This window comes from Microtus ochrogaster, chromosome 24 (genome assembly GCF_000317375.1).
Source record: "Microtus ochrogaster isolate Prairie Vole_2 chromosome 24, MicOch1.0, whole genome shotgun sequence".
Taxonomy (NCBI): domain Eukaryota; kingdom Metazoa; phylum Chordata; class Mammalia; order Rodentia; family Cricetidae; genus Microtus; species Microtus ochrogaster.
The window spans coordinates 21,681,725-21,705,895 of record NC_022024.1 but is presented as its reverse complement, the minus strand read 5'-3'; the positions used below and the strand labels follow the sequence as shown (position 1 = coordinate 21,705,895).

Here is a 24,171-nt window from a genome sequence, read left to right as displayed (position 1 = left end):
GCCGTTCCTTGGGCATTTTCTACTTAAGGTGGTTTTGGTTTGCTTGTTTAGGTCTTTTCATGTTAGCTTTGTCTCATTTTGTTTTGCTTTGAGAAAATCCTTCTGTATGTATAATTAATTCTCTCACGCTCTGAGAGATTATAATTATGGCATTTCCCCCTTTCCTTTCCTCCCCCCAAACCTTCCCATATATCCCTCATCGCTCTCTTTCAATTCCATGGCCTTTTAATAATTGTTTTTTGCATACATATACGTATATGCATATATATCCCTAAATAAATAAATACAACCTATTCAATGTATCTAATGCTATTGGTATGTATGTTTCACAGCTGACTATTTGGTATTGGAAAACCAACCAGTGTGTTCTCTTCAAAAAACTTCGTGACTCGCAAGCATTCCTTAGCTGTAGTAACTGTGTAATGTTGAGGTCTGTGAACTGTATACTGGATCATACCTATTGCCATCCTTATTCAACTCACACCTCGGTACTCATACTCATGAGACTTTCTGGGTGCAGTTTCTGATGTTCCTAGGACACACATCTCACAGCAAACTCCCGGATTTTCTGGCTCTTACAATCTTATCACCTTTATTCTGCATTGATCCCTGAGCCTTAAGTGCAGGAGTTGTACTGTAGCTATATCCCCTGGGACTGGGCTCCATAACTCTGCATTCGGTTCTATTGTGGCTTTCTGCAAAAGTCTCCATCTTTTGCAAAGAGAAGTTTATTTGATGGGGACTACACTTATCTGTGGGTTTAAAGGCAAATGTTTAGAGTGTAGTTAGGGATTGTGTTGTTGTACTGAAGTTGGCGGGTTTAGGTTCTTCTCCAAGATTCATAATTTCATTAGCCCTAGGTAGTTGGCTAGGTTTCCATTACCTGGCCTGGTACCAAAACCAAACCAAAATGGGCACTGTCACTAGTGACACTCTGGTGATGTTCATGCCTTCACTTGTGTGTTTTGAATGCAACTGTATGTGTACATAACTAAGGTTCGGTGGCTCTCGGTGAACAGGCCCTGTAGATTTTAATGCTTTACTAGATCATTCCTCCTTCTTTTGAGACAAAAGAGAAATATGGCTGGAAACTATGTGTTCTCCCAAATAAAAGGCATATGTTATGTTAGACTATTGTAGTGTATGAGACAAAGAACAAGTGTTCAAAATACACAGGAAAAGTATGTTGGCTACGACTGATTCTGTATTCACACAGACTTTAGGATACAGCCCAACTATGTCCATACTAGCCATGCGTGCCAAGGGGTAAACAATCAAAAAATTCTTACACAAAAAACAACAACAATAATAACATGCAAGAACAAATCTAAAATTTGCAATACCTGCACGCATGTGTATGTGAAGGTCTTCTTATTTAAAATGATGTGGAGGTATCAAGTAATAAATTACTAAATTCATTCTATGACTGGAAAAGTGATTCTTTTGCTCTATTAGCAGCAAGTTGCTTCACCCTCGCTAGCATTTCTTATAACAACTCATTTTCTGTTGAGGATCTTTCTGAGACAGTGAATAAACAAACTCACATATCGCTTCATATTTGATACTGTTGAAAGCAGTAATTATCCAGACTCTACACTCTACAGATGAGGCATCTAAAACACTGAACCTTGCAGCATTCAATAAGTGCCAAAATGGTTTCAAATTATTATTATTATTATTATTATTATTATTATTGCCCTACAGGACTGTTGTGTAAGGTCTAGAATCCTTGGGATGTAATTTTCTCATCTTAAAAAAAAACAGCATTAATTCTAAGCCAACAGATTTGTGGATTAGACATTTAGGAAAGACTTGCCACAGCCCTAGAATATAATAAAAGGACAATAGTCATTCCCTTTTCTGGACTGTTAGGTAGAAAATGCTAATTTTATGAAAATTTAAAATACATAAATATAGTGCGGTGTTTGTCACTTTGAAATTCTAACACTTGTTAGAATTTCTGCAACAGAACTGGTCTCCTTATCACTAGTATAAAAACTATTAGCGTGTGGGATTATTGAACATAAATAGAAGTGTCTACAAATACTGTCTTTTGGTGATAATGAAAGTATTTGAATTCTAACAGTATTTTAATCCCAAATTAATTTGCCATATATATTAAATATATAACACAGCATGGTTTTTTATTTATTATTTAATTATGTGTATGTATCTGTAACTGTGTATGGGTATCTACATTTAAATATTGGTACCCAGGAAGCCAGAACAGGGTGTGGGGTCCAGTGGAGTTAGGGATTACAGTTGCTTTTGATCAGTGGGAAATAATGGGTGCTGGGAAACAAACTCAGGAATCATTGGTGATTGACTCTCACCATAAGTATATGAGAGAGGAGTGGATGGAAGTGAAGAAAATAAAGAAACAGCATCGTAATTAAGTATCATTTATTAACCTCCCACTGTGACAGGCCCGTGCAAGAGAAGGGAACACAGTAAGATGTGCAGAAAGATGTGGGATGGGGCTGAATCACACAGGCATAAGACTGAGTCAGTACCATCAAAACAGAAGAACCTAAGATTTGCACAGCAGGATCGTTTACCAAGAATCCATAACTATGGTAGTTGTGGTGGTTGAAAACTTTTTACAACTGAGTTTACAATGGATATGTTTAAGAAGTAACTGTGAATGTTCCTATGACCTTTCCCCTCTTAATCTACTCTAGTTGACCTCAAATAATTCTAATAATTTTGTTAGATCCATCAGTTTATTGCATTATATGGTTCAGTTGTTTTAGCTCTTAAATTTTAGTCAATATTCTTGTGACTAGCTGCCCAGCTTTTGAAAGCTTTCATGCCCTCGTCCGTGCCATACAATTAGTACATGCTGCATGTGAACTCTACTTATGGACTTATGATGTATGTTTGCTATTCTCAACCAGTAAGGCAGGTATTTTATAGAGTCTTAAATGCCTTTAAATTATTCTAGTGTGTGTATCTATTCTGATCTCTTTTAGCCCCACTGGAATTTCCTGCCATTGTGGTTAGCTGAAGGAAGACAGCAATGTTTTTGAGAGATCATAATCTCCCACAGAAGGGCCTGTGGGTTAGCAATTTTTTTTTTTAGCTCTGCCAATAAGACCTGGAAGCTAGAGCAGATGCCTTCAAAAAGCTATGGTCATTCCCATGGGGTAAACATATAATAAATCCATTCCTACATGAAGAAAAGAAGCTCAGTTAAGAAATAGCTCGTTGGAAGCTCCAGATTCTTGATATTTCATTGTCAGTCACTGTGCAGGAACTTCATTTCCACCCTTTTAGGAGGCTACAAAGTCTTGGCAGTTATTTCTTTACTTCCTAGCCACTGCTGACAGAGAAAAGTCAAAGGAAGTCCTTTCTTGGAACTGTTAAAAATACACACAAGACATAGCAACATGATCATCTTAGTGCTATTGGTTGTATTTTTAAATGGATAAAATCATATTTTAGATAATTACATGAGTGAAGACATATAATAAAATGTTTTACACAGTCTCTCCCAATTGAACTCTTACGTAAGGTTTTAATGTATTTTGCCAACTGAAAAGAAAACATTCGTGAGTTACCACTTTCTCTCTCTCTCCCCACACACGTATTTTATTTACTATATATGTCTGCTATTTTAATATATTATATACTATTCAATGTTATATATATATATATATATATAATATTCTTGTTATGATTCATGGTGCACATTAATGATTTAAAAGATCTTGAAATATTATGTAAGCCAAATAATTTGGGTGACTTATAAAGGATTAGTGATAAGTACTATACAGATGATGGTTTTTAAGGAACTGAATAATTAATAGACATATAAGACCTATCTAAATGCTGAAAGTGTGGGCAATTACAATTGTCATAAAAAAATCATCCATCCAACAATAAATGTGTATCTTATCTTGAAGTATGTATTACACCATATGTTATTTAGTTGCTAAGAATAAAGTGTTCAAAGTTCCCTTGCTGCCTAATATATGAGTATGGTACTAAAATAACACTATAAAACAGTAAATTAATAAGAAAGTTTAGATAGTTGTTATTGCTATAAGGAATGAAAACAGCATGTTATATTGAAGAATGTATGATGGTTTGTAAAGAGGCTTTTAAATCAAGGGTTAAACTGAAAAAAAAAAAGATTAAGGTATGTAAGGAGCCAGGGAAAGACCATTTCAGGCATATATGTCTTATCTTCATTGCGAAAAGGGGCTTTGTGTTACAGATCACAAGTGACTGTATTAAAAAAGTAAGAGTAAGGGAAATATGTAGTCTCCCTTGTGTTTGTGAAAGACCAATGTGTCTATTATATGAAGTGATAATTGTGGTACATGAAGAGAGGATGCGAGTGGAACAGGAGAAAGCCAGCTGTAATAGTCTAATCGGAAGTCATTGCCAGTGTAGTGACAGTAGAAGAGCAAGAGCAGTCGAAAAGTTGAAGATGTTCGAACGTGTTTAATGTGTGAAGGGATATTGGAACGTGGATAATTAAGACATTTTAAATTATTTAACCATAAGTGGTTGTGCTGATAGAAAACATGTATGGAAAAACAGAGGTTGAGGACATGTGGGGGATTGATGATTCTTGAGTGCCTTGTTAAGTTTCAAATGCTAACTCAGTATTCAAAGGGTGGTACTTGAGGTGAGAATGATATCTAATGCTCAGGACAGGAAATGTAGTTAGAAGAGTTTCTTCACTTGATAAAGAGAGGTTTATCTCGGTGTTAGAGAGCAAAGGCAACATTAAACTATAAATGAGATGTAAGGCTTGACTTAACAAAATGGAAAAAAAGAGCTTTAAAAAAAAGACAAAGAGAGAAAAGTGAGGTGCTTGGTATTGCTTCATTTTGTTTTCAGAATACTAATGGTTTACTTCATTTCATGGTAGAAATCCCTAACAATCTGTGATTAATCTGGAGACATAAGGTTGAAGGCACTTCAGAAATAAGATGTATAGGCCAATGAGAGGAGAGATAATTAAAGAGACCTCTTCACAGGAGAGTGAAGAGTTCGGTAAGAGTCACCATTGGAGATAGACTTATAAGAATTCAAGTTCAGTGCCCAGAGCAGTGTCAGGATGGAAGAGAGAATCCATGAGGACAGCAGTTTTGGTTCTGAGTCACTGAGGACCTAGGCGCGTCATGATGAAGAGCAGGAAGAAAGTCACCAGGACAAATTAAGGGAGGGGAGATCAAGGGGAAGAGTGAAAACACAAGGTGCCATTTAAATGTTTCCAAACATTCTACCTACGGACACCTGGTGTTTGGACATAAGCACCTGGGGAGGGACCATGATAGCCTCCATTCATCTTGCCTATACCGCCACAGTTCTGCCTTCATGTGGGCATGACTTATATGGGTCATCGTGCTTCTGGAGTAGGGCTTTATAGGACACATGCACTGGTTTCCAGCCAGGAATTCCAGGTTGACTAATCCAATGATAATCCCACTCAGTGCACATAGGTCAATCATCTTTAAGTGAAAGAGAGAAAGAGAAACAGAGAGAGAAAGAGAGAGAGAGAGAGAGAGAGAGAGAGAGAGAGAGAGTCAGAGACTGAGACAGAGACAGAGACAGAGAGGGAGGGAGGCAGACAGAGACAGAGATTTAATTCCTACCATACAAGGTTTCTAGATGTCAAAGATGAAAGATTGAGTACAAGACCATATGGGAAGCAAACCATGGCAGAATATGCTGTTACTGAGTATCCACTAGATTCTGCAGAACCATGAGGAGTGGGTGTCTATTTCTATTTGCGATTGTGTGAGCGGGGTTTTTATTAAAACAAAAATTTTCTAGAGGGCAATTTCAGAGAGTTTCCCAGAGGAAACAATGGGGGCAGAATGTTATTCAGCTGGGGAAGAAAAAAAAAGAGGGTGTTTTGGGACACACACCTGTGCATGCATGTGTGTGTGTGTGTGTGTGTGTGTGTGTGTGTGTGTGTGTACATATATGTATCAGGGTCCGTTCATTCTGTTTGAGAAGTCATTATATAACAGTATAATAGAACAGTCAGAGGTCAGCAAGTAATTAGGAATTAAGGTACTTGTAAGGAATTATTTGGCTATGATGCAGAGACAGATCAGGAAAAACTAGTTAAAAAGGTCAAAACATCAGTTATCTGCTCCTATGATTTGCGTGTCCATTTATTAATGTGGAGAATTTAAGCTCTAGGTATACTCATAATTTTTTTGTTTCCACATTCCCTACAGCTTTGCTTGATGATTATCTCTGCTTAAATTCTTCCTGTCTTCTGTCTCTTTTTCTTCAATTCCTATTATCTGATACATTACCACTTCTACCATTTAATGGCATCTTCACCTCACTTATCTTTCTTACACAAATCCAAACTGCAAACTATAATTATTTTCTCTGCTTCATCACTTTCCATGACCTCTTTAACTCAACCCAAAGTGTCCACCCCCCCCACCCCCGTCAACTCATTCCAGAAGAGACAACTTTCTTCTCCTTTTCAGGTAATTTCTAATTGCCAAAGTCAGTAGCCATTCCCAGAACTCACATTCATGACTCCATCTTTCATAACGGGTTGTGACTTCTGCAAGCTGTCCTGAAGCCCTTTACTTCTTGGCTTCCAAGACACCACTGTTATGTAGTCTTTCTTCTATTTTTTTTTTCATTCTGATGTCATGTTTTCCATAGGCCTTGTGTAGTCTACACTTGGAACATGAAATCCTTATAGCACCAACTCTTTATAGTTCCTTTCAAAAAGAAAAGGTTTACATTACTTCACTTCTTCAATAGGTCTTGCTATGGCTCAAAGAGAGAGAGAGAGAGAGAGAGAGAGAAAGAGAGAGAGAGAGACAGAGACAGAGACAGAGACAGAGACACAGAGAGAGGAGGAAAGAAAGAAAGAAAAAAGACAGAGAAAGAGGGAGGAAGGAAGGAAGGAAGGAAAGAAGAAAGGAAGGAAGAGAGAGAGAGAAAGAAAGAAAGAAAGAAAGAAAGAAAGAAAGGAAGAAAGGAAGAAAGAAAGAAAAGAAAAAAAGGACCAAACCAATGTAATAAAAAGATATTCTGTGGAGGTACATGGTGGCTTTCAACATCCACTCTCTTCCTTTGGAATGTTTCCTGAGATTGTTTGATGACAAACCTGCCATGATGTACCGTGATGGGCAGAGAGAACCACACAGACATGGACTGCTTCACACTACCATCCTTAGGAAGAACTTGCTACTTTGAAAGCGTAATCAGTTATTGGTTGGGGTTCTCAAAAAGGAAACTGATGAAGAAAGTTCAAAAATACCTATAGCCCTCAGTAAAGACAACATTCAGGTTGGAAAGCTTTTCCTACAGTCAACATGTTCTGTTGGTATGAAATAATTTTCCCTATAATACAAATCAATCAGGAAACTTAACTTTCCAGCTAGAGAGAGAGTTATCACTGGGAAGTACACAGTGGAATGGACAAAGAGATTTACAATTTTCTCAGGGCTTTGTCTGGTAAATACTAATGTTAAATATTTACATTTTGATTAAAATCAATTTCCGGAATCCAAACACTGAGCTCAGTTTACTTACCCTCCAGTAGTCTTAGATGCACATTCTTCATACACTCCCTTCCCTTTCCCTGTGTATGGGGATCATGTTCCAATCCTACACTGCCACCGCGGAATGTCAAGGGCTCTCTTCTGCATGGCTCGCTTATAGTTTCCCTCAAAACTTAAGTGGACATTACTGGAGCATAAAACTAGTAAGTGTTTGCACAGGCATGTGCCAAATGGACTGTTCAGAGCCATCTTCTTTGCATTTACCTCCATTAATATTTTGTTCCCCTGTCTTGTCATGGAAAACTTAAGTTTTCTACAAAACTTTAATTTTCAAAGCATTTAATACTAATGGTCTATGTGTGGAGGAGGTTTTGTAGGGTTTATGCTTCATTTCAAAAAACCACTGATTCATATTTTCTCTGTGACCTCAGGAAGGATATGGGTTCTTAGCGGGGAAGGGTCAGTGTTTGGGCTTTGCTCTGAGTTGCTGTAGCTAGCATTTGCTTCACACTGAGTCTAATTAGCCCAAAAGAGACTGTGGGTCAGAGTTGACTTGCTTGTTTGTGCTTGATTGATTTTAATTTTTATCAGATTCCATTTTGTGAGTTTGTAGATGGGTAAGTATACTTTTAAACAGTCAATAATAATCATCATTTATCAAATTTTTAAGGCAGGTATAGCATATTTGCTTAATTTAAAACATTTTTTTTTTGAGATAGCACAGAAAATCTCAAAACAACTGGCCTTGGAAGTGCATGCTTTAATCCCAACACTCTAAACATAGGTATCATAGAATAATCTCTGTGAGTTTTGAGCTAACCTTGTCTACACGGTGAGCTGACCAGCTGGTACTACACAGTGAACCTCTGTCTCAAAAGAAAAAATAAAATAAAAGCAAGTAAGCATGAAGAAAAGAAGGAAGGAAGGAAAGAAATAAAATTAACAGCCTAATATAACTCTTAAATACTGGGAAGCATGGGGAATGTATCTGCTTCTACACCATATTAAAATTAAATTCAACACTTTCTAAAACATACAAAGGACCGCAATTCAATTCAGGAGTGTTAGTCAACAGGTTAATGTTTTAAAATTAGCAACCCATCAGCATATTCTTTAACATCAGACTAAAATCATGTTATTTTCATACAATATATCAAGGTTTATCTTAATTTCTTATTAAATATTCAGTAAGAAGGCAAATGATGTGGTTCAATTTTTGGAGTAAAGAAGGTAGCTGAATTTGTGTGCTGAAAGTGTTTTGTGCAGATCATGAATTTTCTGAGTTGTGCCTAGAATTCCAACTAGTTTAGAAAGCATTAAAATGTGTGTTTTTCTTTTCCTGGGTTTACAGTGAAACTGTACCAGGTTACTTGCTCTCGGATTTCTAAAGTCAAGAACTTGTGTTTGTTCATGAGTCGGCAAAAGTTCTGTGGGAAGGGCTGGGTAATAAATGTCTTAAAGTTTGTGAGCCATCAGCTCTCTCTCTCTCTGCTAATTAGCTTGGCCCTTGTAGAGGGGAGGAGGCCAGAGAAAGGATGTAAATGAGCAATCATGACTGGGTTTCAATAAGCCTTTATGGACACTCATATTCAGTCAGACAATATCCATGGGTTATGAGAGAATTTTTCTCCTTTTAGGAACTTAAAATTTTTACAAGTTTAAGAAGCACTCTTAGCTCCTAGAATGATGTCTTTCACTTTTAGATCCCAAGTCTAGCATAAGCAGTAGTTGTTTAAGACAAAGTACTGATTCATATGCAATAGAAGACCGTGTTGTAAAGAAGAGTTTGTATAAAAAGTCAATATGATGAGAAATATTACTGAATAAAATAGTTTGATACGAAATGACTGTTCTTACTCCTCTGTAAAATGGGCACAACGGTTAGACAACATTACTTTGCGATGAGGATTAAATAAATAAAAATGTGAAAGTTATTTGGAAAGGAGCAGACAGAGCTCACAATAAGCATCTGTTCAGTGTTATTATTATACTGTTGTTTCAGCAAAGCCATCACGTAAGCACAGAAAGGCGATGAGGAAATCGATATCTTTCCACAAAGCTTTTACTTCCCTGCTCTATGACAATTTCCTGAACAGAAAAAGTCAACCCGTCACCTTTGTTTGTTATTGGACCAGTCTCAAGCTTCTGATGTTCCTGCCTCTGCTTCCTGTGTGCAGGGTTGTCTCAGCATTCCAGCACATTCCTTACAGTTTACCTAACAAATGAACGCAGGTGCAAATTATAACTTATATGCTGTGTTTCAAATGCATAGGCTATTTCGAGGTAATTATCAAAACGAAACGGTCTAATAGATTTACAAAGGTTTAACTTTTTAATTTTTTGCACATTTAATATTTGTCCTCATGAAGTTTTACCTATAAGTTTCTACATATATAACAAATCTAACTGGTCTTATTGTGATCAAGTACACGTTTGTCTCATGAAATAATGATAAAGCTGGTGAAATGAGCCAGATAAACTAATCACAGTTGCGGGTTGACAACCCACAATGCTTGGGAAAAGTGCTATTGAGGTAGGAATTATAAACTTCTGGTCTGAAAGTAACTGTGACATTTTAATTGCTGTTAAGCATCCAAATTGATTTTATCACTCTCAATATTTTAAGCGTTTTAAGTGAAATAGATCTGGATTTACCGCCTCAAAACCAGTTTATAACCTTGGGCATATATCTTAATTTAGGGAGCTTCTTCTTTATTCAAAGGACTTCAGTGTTCTTGGTGTTAATGGGATGGATCAGCAGTTAAAGATGGTATGCTGCTCTTGCAGAAGAACTTGAGCTTCATCCCTAGCACCCAAATCAGGAGCTGACAACTGCCTGTAACTCTAGCTCCAGGGTTTATTTCTGGATTCCTTATAGGATTAAAAGTTAGGTTAGAGCCATATATTTCTCTATAACTTCTTGCCATGTTTGAGTCTGTGCTTAGTAAGTACCTTGTTATTCTTTAGTTGCTTTCATAATATTGTTTCTGAATCTTGTCATATAGGCTCATTCTCTTGTTTATTGATATGTTAAAATATTTAAAAAATTCCAAACCTAGACCTCGTTTCTCATGGGAGTTAATAGTGGATTTGGGAGGAATAAGGTGAGAAAGGCCTCTTTGAAAAGATTTTGTAACTGTCATGGCCATTTGGCTTTTTTTTTATGCTCAAAGTAACTAAAAAATTATGAGTCACTAAAATCTGCAATTTGGGCTGGAAAGATGACTTAGTGGATAAAGTAGTTATTGTACAAGTATAGGGACCTGATTCTGGAGCCCCAGAACCCACAGAGCAAATGTGGCAGCCATTTGTCATCTCAGCAGTCATAAATCAGAGATTGAGAGTACCACAGTAGGCTAGGTAGGTTGTCCAGATCCTTGGAACCCTGCTTCAATAAATATTGTGGAGAATAATTGGGAAAGGCACCAAGTGATGTCAACTTTTGGCTTCCACATACACACACGTTCAAATGGATGCACATACGTCCCCACAAATGTGTGTTCATACACGTGCAACATGGAAACCCTGCTTCAATAAATATTGTGGAGAATAATTGGGAAAGGCACCAAGTGATGTCAACTTTTGGCTTCCACATGCACACACGTGCAAATGGATGCACATACGTCCCCACAAATGCGTGTTCATACACAGGCAACATGGAAACATATGTACACATACCCACCAAAGATATGTCAAGCATATTTCCTGCTCTATGATTCCTTAAAATTATTTTTTCTAAAACATTTATTTTGTGTTTCTCAGAATACTGGTTATGTAACAGTAAATAACATATTCAACTCAGCATATTAGAGGCTTTTGCGTCCATGAATTAAACCATCTACATATCTATGTCTAAAGCATTATAAAAAATTGCATTAGTATGAACATACACAGACTTCTTCATTCCCATTGTCATTATTCTCCACACAAGAGAGTTTATCAAAATACTTGCATGATATCTTTAAGATATAGGTATTTTGGAATCATTCAAAGACTATGGTAGAAAGTGCAAGGGAGATGTGCCAATCGTGTACCACTTTACAGAGCAGCTAAAGCATTTTTGGGATTTGCCATCTCTGAGCTATGAGGTCTACAAAACAAGAACTGTGGATCCTGAGAAGTGACTTTGTGTTGTAATGATTCTGTTTTGTTGTTGTTTTTAAATCTATGAAGGCAATTTTCACTTCCTTATGGGATGGAATTTTGAGTAAAACCCATTTATATTTGCATTCTGCTTTACATACTACACTGTGAAATTTTTTTACCCTAACCCAAAAGGCTGACAATATAGAAATCAGAAACCCTCACTTCACACCCAACAGATAAAGGCAAAAATGAGTAGTCACTGTTGATAGTGCAACTCATGTGAACAATTATGTTAAGACAGTGTTAGGATCCAGGGCCTAGGGAAATGACTCAAAGGGTAAAGGCATCTGCTCCGTGCTTGATATTTGAGTTTGATTTCTGGGACCTACATGTTGGAAGAAGTGAACTAACTCTGGCACATTGTCCTCTGTCCTACAAATATGTAAGATGTTGTAAACACACAGACATATAGAAACACACACACACAATTAAATGAATAAATAAGGAAGAATACTTTTACGTGATATCTTTTGATTAACAGAAAGGAAACAATGCTACATTCATTATAGCTTTATTGCTGAGATGTTCCTTGAAGGCTGTGGCTCATTGATTTATCTGGTCCTGTTTAACATTCTTACAACTCAAATAGTAACAGGTGAGAAAAAAAATCATCATTTTCTGCAGTTGGAGCTGGATTTTTCCATTTCATCCTATAAATGACACAGGAATTTTATCTTGTCTTCCTCTTCGCATAAATTTTGTGAGCTTGGAAATCCCCTTAACCATAATCTTGCTTGTTCACTCTGTCTCGGGCAGGCTAGGGTTTGGGGAAAGTGTGAGAGAGCAGCACAATGCTCACACATTCCAATGACTCCTACCACAGACAGCCATCACCCAGGTGTCCTTGTTTATTCCCATAACTCTGTACCCACACATCTCCTTTCACCTTACAACCCACGCTCCATATTTACTAGCCTGATGTTCTTTCCTAACAAAGAAGGAATCTTTGAGACGGTGAAAACCAGGGTTTTCCATCACCTAACATAGTTTTATTTTGAGTGTGTTTTGACAGCCTCAAAACGCAAAAGACATATTTCTTCCCGTCAGCTAAGGGTTAACAGAATGTCTACATGGAAAAAGTTGGCCATGGAATGGAAAAGGGGAGAAAGTTACCTTATGTTATATTTAATAGAGGACTAATATTCATCAACATTTGTTTTGACTGTGTGAGACTCATAATGTCACCTCTTTTTTTGCTTTTATGCATTTTTTTCTGCTAGATTCCATAGGAAAGAAAATAAAAATGGATAGAGGTGTAGCTTAGATAAATCGTGGAAGCAATAAGCCATTTAAACTAGGATTTCCTAAACATTTTCCACTCCAATTACTTTTCCCCCACAAATATTATATGGCCCAAATCTGTCAATATTCTATATATTTGTAAAAGTCAAATGCTTACTAGCTATAAAGCATAAAGACATTTTGTTTAAAATATTATTTTCTATACATTGTCAATATTTAACTATTTATTAAAATATATGAAAATTTTCACACTAATAATATGGATCTGTTTATTTTGCCTTAAAAATTAAAGTTAAGCTAGGCAGTGTTGGCATATGTTTTTAATCCCAGATCTCAGGGGGCAGAAGGGGGATCTGAGTTTGAGGTCAGCCTGGTCTACAAAGGGAGTTGCAAGAAAGCCAGGGAAGTTACACAAGAAATCCTGTCTTGAAAAATCAAAGAAAAAATAATTAAAATTAGAATTTTTTGAATATTTTATAGGATGTGAAGTATACCTATCAGGTTTGATGGGCATTCAGTGATAAGAACCAATGCTGACAGGGCAGCTTCTCATAAACACATCGTGTGGAATGGAAGAAGTATGTTTATGAAATATTTCAGAAATTGTTAGAAAGTCCTTCTTCACCCCAAGTCAAAATTCATGTAACTTTATATGAAATTGAAGTCAGCAACTAGAAGAGGAAGATTTGAAACCGAACATTTTAATAAAGTACACTGCAGAGATACATACTCAGAAATTTTGATAGGAGCAAAAGTATGTTTTCATAATCAAATTATTGTATTTCTTAAAAAAAATCAAAATTTATATCTAGCAATTGTTCATGTTTAATATAAGTCATGTGCCTCTCTTGGCAACAGTTACCCTTGTGTGGAGTGACCCCATACAGGGTGCCAAGTAAGCTTGTGTGTTCAGAGCCAAGACTACAGTGAAGCACCTTAGATCCATTTTATGCTTGAGTCTAACTAATTTGACGTTATTGCACATTACAAAAACTTTCATTACTGCCAATTCTTTTGACCTTTTGCATCCAGTTTCTTCAAGACTATGAGTTTTGATTCGCAATTGAAAAACCTATGCTTTAAACAGTGTCATTGGCATTTTAGATGGGACAGTTCTTGCTGCAAGGGACCCTTTCGTGAATTGTAGGATGTTGTGTTACTGGTCTCTACACAGTAGATGTCAATAGTGTGTGACAACTGTTGTGTAAACTAGTAGGACATGTCAACATTGACAATATGTTTTGAGATGTAATCTGGTGTGACAGATCATCAGACGTCCGATGAATCTTTAACTTAAAATCTATCACAGTAATAAAAAAGAAGTAGAGACTGGCCTTTGGGAACCAGTCAGTACTGATTCACCCCCAATGCTCCTCAGCTCACTATCTTTCAATAAGATTATCACAATTTTTAGCACAAATGGCAGTAATATAAAAGACGTCATAAAGTGTCTGAATTTCCAAGCATAAAGACTTGTTCTACAGAGGTTAAAGTGACAAAAACGTTTCATTTCAAAACAGTCCTGTACATTGTATCCATATCATACTTTCCAGGCAGACCTAGAAAATGAAGAATTTTTGTATAGAATCCACAGAAATTTTTTTCCGAGTGTTCCAAATGTTGCTATTACATATAGATTGTATCATAATGTTTCTATGCAATACTTGAGTGACAAACATACTGTATAAAGTAATTATTCTTAGTCATTTCTATTGATTCTTATTGTTTTGAAATTTGGTTCTCTGTGAAGTAAAATGTTATACTGGTAAGCTGTATATATTCACATTCAACTATATTGTTGTCTGCTATATTCCTTTAAGAAAATAAGCTCTTTTCTTCTACATACCAATTTCAATGTTTGATCCATTTGGATAACTAAAAACTAAGGTCACTTTATCCATTCACCTTCTGTTCCTTCTGATTTACACACAGCACCTTGTATAAAGACAAAGTTTAGGGCAATCTATTTGGCGTTGTAATGCCATATATAAGTATATATAAGTATTTCACTTCATTTTAGTTTGTGACTTCAAGACTTAAGTTTTTAATTTATCTTCTTGTGCTTTATTAGCAGGAGTTTTTCAGTGGAATGTTTGATAGTATATATTTTAAATTTCTAAGCCAACCCATCCTAACTGAGTGAAATTTGTGGCTCTAAATTTAGTTATTAATGAGGGACTATTTTGTGTTCCTAGTTGATGACGGACATCACATAAAATACCTAACACTCAATATTGTACATCCAAATCCAGAGAAACATATAAGCATAAAGAGAGGGATTCTCTTTACAAATAGTGCTAAGATACAAACACCAACTTGAAGAGAGTCATTATATGTAGTAAGGAGGCCACTTGTTTGTCCTGGCCACCCAGAACTGAAATAATCACATAGAAACAATATTAATTAAATCACTACTTGGCCCATTAGCTCTAGCTTCTTACTGGCTTACGCTTACATATTAATTTAACCCATTTTTATTAATCTGTATATCTCCATGTGGCTGTGGCTTATCGGCTAATGTTTCGTTTGGCTCAGGTGGGGTTCCATGGCTTCTCTCTGCCTCTGCCTCCTTTCTCCCAGCATTCAGTCCAGCTTTCCCGGCCTAGATCTGTTCTTCCCTGCCATGGTCTCAAAGCAGTTCTTTATTAATTAGCCAACAAAAGCAACACATAGATAGATGGACCTCACACACGAATTAGACTCTGAGCTATTCTAAATTAAAAACAATAAAATTGGTTGTAATGTCCTTAGGACCTGTAAGTCTGTATATGATGTGACTTACAAATGTACTTGTGGCTCAAATCAATAAAACTTCATTGAACTGTGAGGGTTCAATTTCATCTATATCACACTATTTTGTGAGTTCATAGATATGATGCTAAGGACAAATTGAGGTGATAGAACATTTGGGGTACACACTTGATGTTTACTCCTGGTACCCAGGTCTTCCCTTTTGCTCTCTACTTCCTGGCTTCATGAGATGGGCATCTCTGTTCTACTGTGTCCTCACCACCATGATGAGTTACCTCACCAATTCTAAGACATAATGGAGCCACCCAATCATGGTTTGTAGTTTCTTAATCCATGAGGCAACATAAATCCTTCCCCTCTTGTGTTCTTTTCTCAGGCATTCTGTCGCAGCAATAGAGTCTGATTAATACTCTCCAAACCAGAAAGCAAAACCAACACAAAGTGCATCTCAGAAGTGTTATGTATTTACACAATTGTATTTTCATATAGCAATGCCTTGCAAAATCATCTTGAGTCTCAAGTGCTACAACTGCATTCCCTAGATAAGCATTGTTTGTTATGTTACATCACAAACCAGGTTATCACACTAAGTTTGTATTTTCAACCATTTGTTATGCATATATTTGTAGATAACAGGGCTTTCACCAGAGAGCACATTTCCAAAAACTGGTATGCTAGACCTGAACTCCAGTATAAACTAAATTAAGAAACAAGCCCTTCTTTCTAATGTTTCAGAGTTAAATTTTTTTATCCATATCAGGCAGCTAAATTTTGTACTATTCAAAGAACACAATTATTTATTAAGGAAATATAAGAATTCTAGTGTGGTTTAATGTTTGTGGATGTTTATTTTGACTCTGTTTTAATTTTGATACTTTTTTTTTAATTTGGGGAAACACTAAGAAACTCAGCAGTGAAGTATTTGAATATACTTGCTGTATTAAGGAACTTAGTAGTATACCTGTCACTGAGAGTGTGCACATTCCAACCCAATACCTGTTTTCCATAGTGTGCCAGAGATAGTCTTGTAAGTCATTCTTGGCTTTGTATCTTGTACGGCTCCATAGAAAAGGTGATTAGGAAATATTTGTCAAGTGGGTGAATCGAAACTCAGTCAGAACAGCATCAGAGAATAACTCGTTTTCAAAATCCCAAGCCAGCAACAAAATACCTTTTATACATGACAAAACACAGCCAAGTCATGACAGATTTGTTACCTACTTTTGCAAAGTTATTTTAAAAAAATAACTTAAATTTTTTATTTGTTTAAATATTGTAGTTAGTTGTACGATCAATTAATGTCGATAATAAGACGAAAACTAATGTTTATATTTTATATATCTTTATGAAAAATCACATAAATAACTTGTAATTAACAGAAATGCTGAATGAGCGACTGCTTTTAAAATTATCAAAGCTGATGTAAACAACACTTAACTGCAAAGCATTAAAACATTTGCAGTAATTTTTAGTATTGTATGTGCATGGCTAAGATGCATAAATAAAAGATTATTTACAGCTACTTTATACTGTATTGCGATAACACAGATAGTAATTGGTCAATTACTTCCTTTGAGAACACACTTGTTTTCATTTTGCGTATTGCTGTGGACTTTTTCCTCTATGAGTAAGAATGTAATTTTTTTGTCATTCTGAATTTTATCACAGTTTGCATGGCACATAATAAGTCAATGAACTCTAACCATAGTCAGAATACCACACTTCTTTTAATAAATATATTATTCAACACGAATTACTGAGGGAAAAGATTTTGCAAGAGATTTGTCAAAATCCGATATAGATTTCAGGTGATGATATAAATTCTACTTTCTGAAGTTGAACATTTCATTTTCCTAAGTCCTCTACTAGGGAATGAGTTAGATATTTATTTGGCTCCAGTGTCACTGATTTTTCTTCCTCTCCATCTCAGAAGTAAATAGCTAAAGTGAGATGTGTATTCCACATGAAAGAAAATCCATAGATGAGCATTAGTGAGTTTTGCTTCTAAAACATAAGCATTGTTCATTTTAAGTGCTGCATGGAAGGCTGACAATGTCTTTGGTAACTTCTTCATCGAGGATGTGCTTCAGCATCATTACATAATGTGATGAATAATTCGCCTTAACTCGCACAACAAATCTCTCACGGCATCATAAATCACGCCGGAGTATAAATTGTATCACCGATTTGCTAGCGTTCTTTTGAAAGGAATTGCGAAAGACATAGTCCATGTGGCTGACACTCACAATGGAAATGTGGTTTCAACAGTTCTCCAAAGTGACTATTAGCAGTTATACAGTCCCCTTACTTTTTAACTCAAGAAAACTGTTTTTATCTACCTCTTGATAAACACTTCTTTATATTTTAATTTACATTTGAAGGCATGCAACGGTTTATTTCTGCCCTATATTTACAGTAACAAGGGAATGGATAATTTATGTAACTATGGTGTTCAGAAATATAATCTTAAGGACGTGGTTAAGGTTGCATATCCTTGCATGTGCAAAGATAGGGAGTGGCTGCATACAGCCATGTGCCCTCTCCATGTCTTGCCACAGGATGCTCAATGATACTTTGGGATTTTTATCAGCAAGAAGTCCTTATTAGTTGACGTCCCTAGGCTGTACGCATTTAGAACTGTAAGCCACAATAAACCTTTGTTCCCCTTTAGAAAGCAGTCTGTTTTGATTATTTTGTTAGCTAGTAATCAAAACCAAACTAATGCACCAGTTCCGTCAATAGCAAAAAGAGGATATGCTACCAAATCTATGAGCATGCATATTCCAACTCCAATCACTTCCTAATATTTCTACGTCAAAAAAAAAAATAGTTCTTTAAACCATTATCTTTTCATCCTTTCCCCAACACTCTTGTATAGGGTGGTGGGAGATGGTCCTGGGTGAAGGACGCTGATCATTTAGGGCATGTCTTCAAGACCATGATTCCTTCCTGTTAGAAATCTGTTTTGTGTTTGTATCACATTATAAGCTGTTTTTTTTTTGTTCCCTGTCTACCAGGTTCCCCACTCCACATGTCCCATACACACCCATGGTGTTCTTCCCAAGTATATGAAATCAAGCCTTAGAACGCAGCCTCTGAAACTGAGTGACTCCTTCCTTCCTTGAATGGTCTATGCCAGATACTTTGACACAGCAATGCAAAACCTGATACATGATACTACTTTTGTAACAGATTCCTGCATAAACATCGCCTTTGTTTATTGCTATTACTCCTGTTACCATTTCTGCAGTGATGTCAACCATGCTTGTATAGAGTTGGCATCAGCACTTGCTCGATGAAAGAATGGCTGCATTAAATATAATATGAAAATCACAGAGCTAACTACTTTTGGATCTACAAAATACCTAATCTGATCGTTCCTGCTTATATACCCTAACCTTAAGACTCCTGCATAAAGGGAAATGCTTCATCTTATGTCATCCTTTGTCATGCTCCCAGCCATTATTATCACGGTATCTGTTCTGTGAACAAGCCAAGACTAATTTTAAAAGACTAAATGAAAAAGAAAACATTCCACATGTTTTTAGTGACAATTTACCCTTCCCATAACCAGCTAGAAAGGCAATTGGATAAAAATCCAAAAGCTTCGCATTCCTGTCTTAGAGTACATCTTCCTAGTCTATAGTCACGATGTCAAATTATGTCCCTCGTTAAAAGTAGAGGCAAGAAAAGGCATTAATGCTAAACCATCATTCTGAGTTTACACAGGTGATGACAGAAATATAATGCTCTTTGTTTTCCTTTTAGATCTCCAACTAAGGACATGGATTCCGAAGAGAAGGAAATTGTGGTTTGGGTTTGCCAGGAGGAAAAGATTGTCTGTGGATTAACTAAACGCACCACCTCCACCGACGTCATCCAGGCTTTGCTGGAGGAGCATGAAGCTACCTTTGGAGAAAAGCGATTTCTTCTGGGCAAGGCCAGCGACTACTGCATCGTGGAGAAATGGAGGGGCTCAGAGCGGGCCCTTCCTCCCCTGACGAGGATCCTCAAGTTGTGGAAGGCTTGGGGCGATGAGCAAGCCAATATGCAGTTTGTTTTGGTTAAAGCTGACGCTTTTCTCCCTGTTCCACTGTGGAGGACGGCTGAAACTAAACTTGTGCAAAACAGTGAGAAGCCATGGGAGCTCAGCCCGGCCAATTACATGAAAACTTTACCACCGGATAAACAAAAACGAATCGTCAGGAAAACCTTTCGGAAACTGGCGAAAATCAAGCAGGACACAGTTTCTCACGATCGAGACCACATGGAGACTTTAGTTCATCTAATCATTTCTCAGGATCACACCATTCACCAGCAAGTACAAAGAATGAAAGAGTTAGATATGGAAATTGAAAAATGTGAAGCTAAGATCCACCTGGACCGGGTAGGGCATGATGGGGACAATTACGTTCAGGAGGCGTATTTAATGCCCAGGTGCAGCGAAAATGAGCCAAAGCTAGATTTCCCACCTGAGGACAGTCAGACTCCTATGGACCTGAACGACAGCGAGGGGATGGCACAGCTGGAAGAAAGATTGCAATACTACAGGGTGCTCATCGAAAAGCTCTCCGCGGAAATTGAGAGAGAGGTGAAGAGCTCGGGCATCGACGGAAGTGAAGATACAGAGGGGGCAGCAGCCTGGGAACTCGAAAACTCTGACTTGGAGAACGTGAAGTGCGATTTGGAGAAGAGCATGAAAACTGGTCTGAAAATCCACTCTCACTTGAGTGGCATCCAGAAAGAGATTAAATACAGTGACTCACTGCTTCAGATGAAAGCAAAGGAATACGAACTCCTAGCCAAGGAGTTCAGTTCGCTTCACCTTAGCAACAAAGATGGATGCCAGCTAAAAGAAAATAGAGGAAAGGAATCCGGCGCTCCCAGCAGCGGTGAGGAGATCCCTCCATTAACTCCAGGGGTGTTGAACACATACACAAATGACACAGATTCGGATACTGGCATCAGCTCCAACCACAGCCAGGACTCTGAAACGACTCTGGGCGATGTACTGCTGTTGTCAACATAACTCAGATGCCTTCTTTCTGACAATTACTCTTGTTTTTTGTGTGATTGAACTAGAAACTCTGTTCCATATATGACTCTGTGAAAGTGTAAACCATGCTAAAATATCTAGTAATTAATAAATAAAAAGCTAGTGAACATCGTTGTTCGTTTACTTATAGTGCTTCCAATTTGACTTAATTACAGGTTCAAGCAATGAACTGTGTATTAGGGATGCACGAGATCTAGTCTGTGGTTACATAACACAGAGACAATGTAATGGGAATTGATTGACCGTTCCCCCACATGAGATAGGAAGGACATGAACTTGAAAACAGTTCTCAACTTTGTTCATCAAACTATCCATGCTGCAAGCTGACAACATTGAATCATTAGAATGTTTAAAGTCTATAAAGTACAGGTCGGCTCCTATGTTGCATGTGTCTTAGGTGGATTAATTCAAATCTTGCTTTTTCAATTGTCAGGTTGTAAAATGTGTGTGTGTGTGTGTGTGTGTGTGTGTGTGTCGCTTTCTGGCTGCTGTCTGTTTAAGTCTAAGGGACAGGAAGCTGTTGGGACATGCATAATTCCTGACAGTGAACCAGTTTGGGCACAGAAGTGGCAAAGTCAAGTGCTACAGACACTCAGCTTTCTTCCCCCTAAGCACGTCCAACATGATCACAAACTATGCATAAGTTCTTCCTATCTACCCATTAGATAGTCTATCAAACAATGCTATAGGTTCATTATTTTGGAAGCTAGAGTGTAGGTTACTGAAGAACTCAGTCATAATTGTATTTATACCTTCCCAACTGCGTACATCGAAGTGGAATTTACTGTCCTTTGTGTATATAGCAGTGTTTTGTTCTCTGCGAACAGAGTAGAATTGAATGTTTATTCTAGTATCCTGTAAGCCAGCTGTCAGGATTTCCAGGGTGGTTAAAAGAGCTCAGAACTTTTAAGCTGTCCTTAGTGTGCTTAGGGAAATTCAAGAGATCGAATGGATTATCTGGATTCTGTCTTCATTCCCAATTAGAATGTTTTGTTTGATTTCAAAACAGACATTTACCCCCCTCCTAGCTTATTTTTTCTTCATACCTCTCTTTTCCTTCTCCCTTCTTCAAAGCCAAGGCAGAATGTCATCAGAGCCAAAATAATTAATTCATTATTTTGTCGTAAACTGAATACCAATGTACCTTAGTTTTCTTGAGTTGGCCAATTTCACGCAGGTCAGACAACATAAAGTAGACATGTTAGTTGATGTATTTATAGTATGTGTGCATTAGGTATTATTCCTAGAACATTTCTCTTTTACACAAATTGATGCAACCTTTAACTGTTTTCTCTTTTAAAGTTTGAAAGTTTTAAAGATTTTATCAGTTTTATTGTGGACTCAAAGTCTTTAGTTGGCTCTTTCCAAATGTCGTGCCTCCCCCCACCCCGATCCCGTGCTTTACTTGCTTCCTGTATCTTTGGGAAGATGCTTGAATTTCCATAAAGTTTTACATCTGGGAAGCACCTATACTCCTATACTACCATTTCTTTAAAAAAATATATAATTTCAGGTCATACAATAAGAATTTCTATTCCATGGAAATACTGGAATAAGTAATAAATAATCACATTCACATAGATGATATTTTTAAAGAAAGAATGGAGCAGCCATTTGTGAAAGGGAAGTTCACCTGGTTAACAGTCCATTAGGTCAATAAAACATACACTAAAGTGTAGAACATATTTATTGGTACCAATAGAGATCAAATTCAGAAGACTTTCAAAAATGATAAGTCATTTGGCTCCTTGTCTCCCTGAAATGAAAGCTTTCTCTTTGGAGTTTGTATTCAGGAAGAATATAAATGTTGTACATCATAGTATGCAGCTGGATAGCAGTCCCTAAATTCAAAAACAGTCATGCTAAGAATTGTCACAGGATTTCACTGCAGGGGGGTTTCAAGACAGGTTTTCTCTGTCATTTTGGAGCCTATTCTGGTAGTTGCTCTGTAGATCAGGCTGATATCAAATGAGCTCACAGAGACCCACCTGTCTCTTTGCATTTTACTTTTAAGAATGTCTAAAACACCTTGTAGAATGCCAATTTCTTAGACTCTTTGTAGTGCTTACACTTTTCTTTCATTATTAAAATATATTTCTATACTTGATTGTTACACTAAGTCACACAGTAATTAGTTTCCACTGTGAAATTCTAATAGCGTTCAATATAACCCTATTTATGCAGATAGAAATCATGAATGATCTCATGGATCCTATGCTATTTATTGTTCAATTGATGGTTAAGCTTATAAATACAGGACTTGAAAGTTTAATGCTTTAATTATCTTGAGAAACTTAGTGAATTACGAACCCTTAAGTAGCCTAGCAGATTAATCACAAATTAGCCATATGCGGCTAGAAGAGGCAAGCCACAGCTGACGATACTTATTTTTCCCAGGACGAGGTTCTCAGAGCGCACCCTCTGCATGCCTTTCTCTGGTGGCCTCTTCCACTCTATTCTGAAATGCTGCTGACTTTCTTTTCTTTCCTTTTTGTCTTTCTCGGTTTTTCCTTTTTCCTTTTTCTTTTGTTTGTTTGTTTGTTTGTTTTCTTTTGATTTTCAAGACAGGGTTTCTCTGTGTAGCCCTGGCTGTTCTGGGACTCCCACTGTAGAACTCAGCCTCCCAAGTGCTGTGCGCCACTACACCCAGCAAATACCTACATTCAATGTACTTTAAGTCTTTTTTTCTTTTGAACAATTGTGTTCCATTTTGGCAGTTCTAATCTATTATGTTAGATGTATTTCTTTTTGGCTTCTCTCATATATTTGGTTGTATATATTTACGTAACCATTTAACTCCACTCACCCAGCAGAGTTTTGATCTTGTTCTTTTATTATTTGCCTTTCTAACTTAATTAGTTATTTCCAACTTCTTAGGTTCTTGTTCCATTAGTGAAGTGAATTGCTACTTCTAAAGGGTTTTAACATGTTTTATGATTTTTTTTTACATTATATTTACTTGTGCAATTTGTAACTGGCATTCTACCTATAAATTTAGGGAGTAAGTATTAAATATTTACATGGCATCATTTTTGATTAACATAAAAAAGTATACATTATTGGGGGCACTATGTGGTATTTCAGTACATATATGCATTGCATAAAGTTTAAGTCAGAAAAACATTCAATTATTTTATTAAGAGTTTCTGACTTAAAACAACTCATATGTCTTTTAATTTAATGGCAATGTTATAACATCTATGTAGGTGAAATTTTATGTCCCACCACCAACTCTCAAATAAATACACTAAATCTTGTATTACTTGCAAATGCTCAAACAATAGCTCAGGCTTATTGCTAACTAGCTCATACAAGTTAAATTAATCCATGCATATCTAATCGTTGTGCATATATAAAAAGAAATTTTCATAGCATTGAGTTTGAAGTGGTAGATACTCCAGAACTCTTAAATACTAAATTAAATCTCTGAATCATGTTTGTTCTTAATTGCAAATTATGATGCTGTATTATTATATA

The 24,171-nt window shown here is 36.7% G+C and overlaps 1 protein-coding gene across 1 annotated transcript in view; it reads left to right on the top strand.

Annotated features, from left to right (window-relative positions):
* Window positions 1-22,632, top strand: part of Rassf9 (Ras association domain family member 9) — a 28,013-nt gene extending 5,381 nt beyond the window's left edge. The window contains exon 2 of the mRNA XM_005358111.2: window positions 19,407-22,632. Coding sequence (XP_005358168.1) covers window positions 19,407-20,667 — 1,261 coding nt within the window. The 3' untranslated portion in view covers window positions 20,668-22,632. The remainder of the gene's footprint in view (window positions 1-19,406) is intronic.
* Window positions 22,633-24,171: the final 1,539 nt, after the last annotated feature.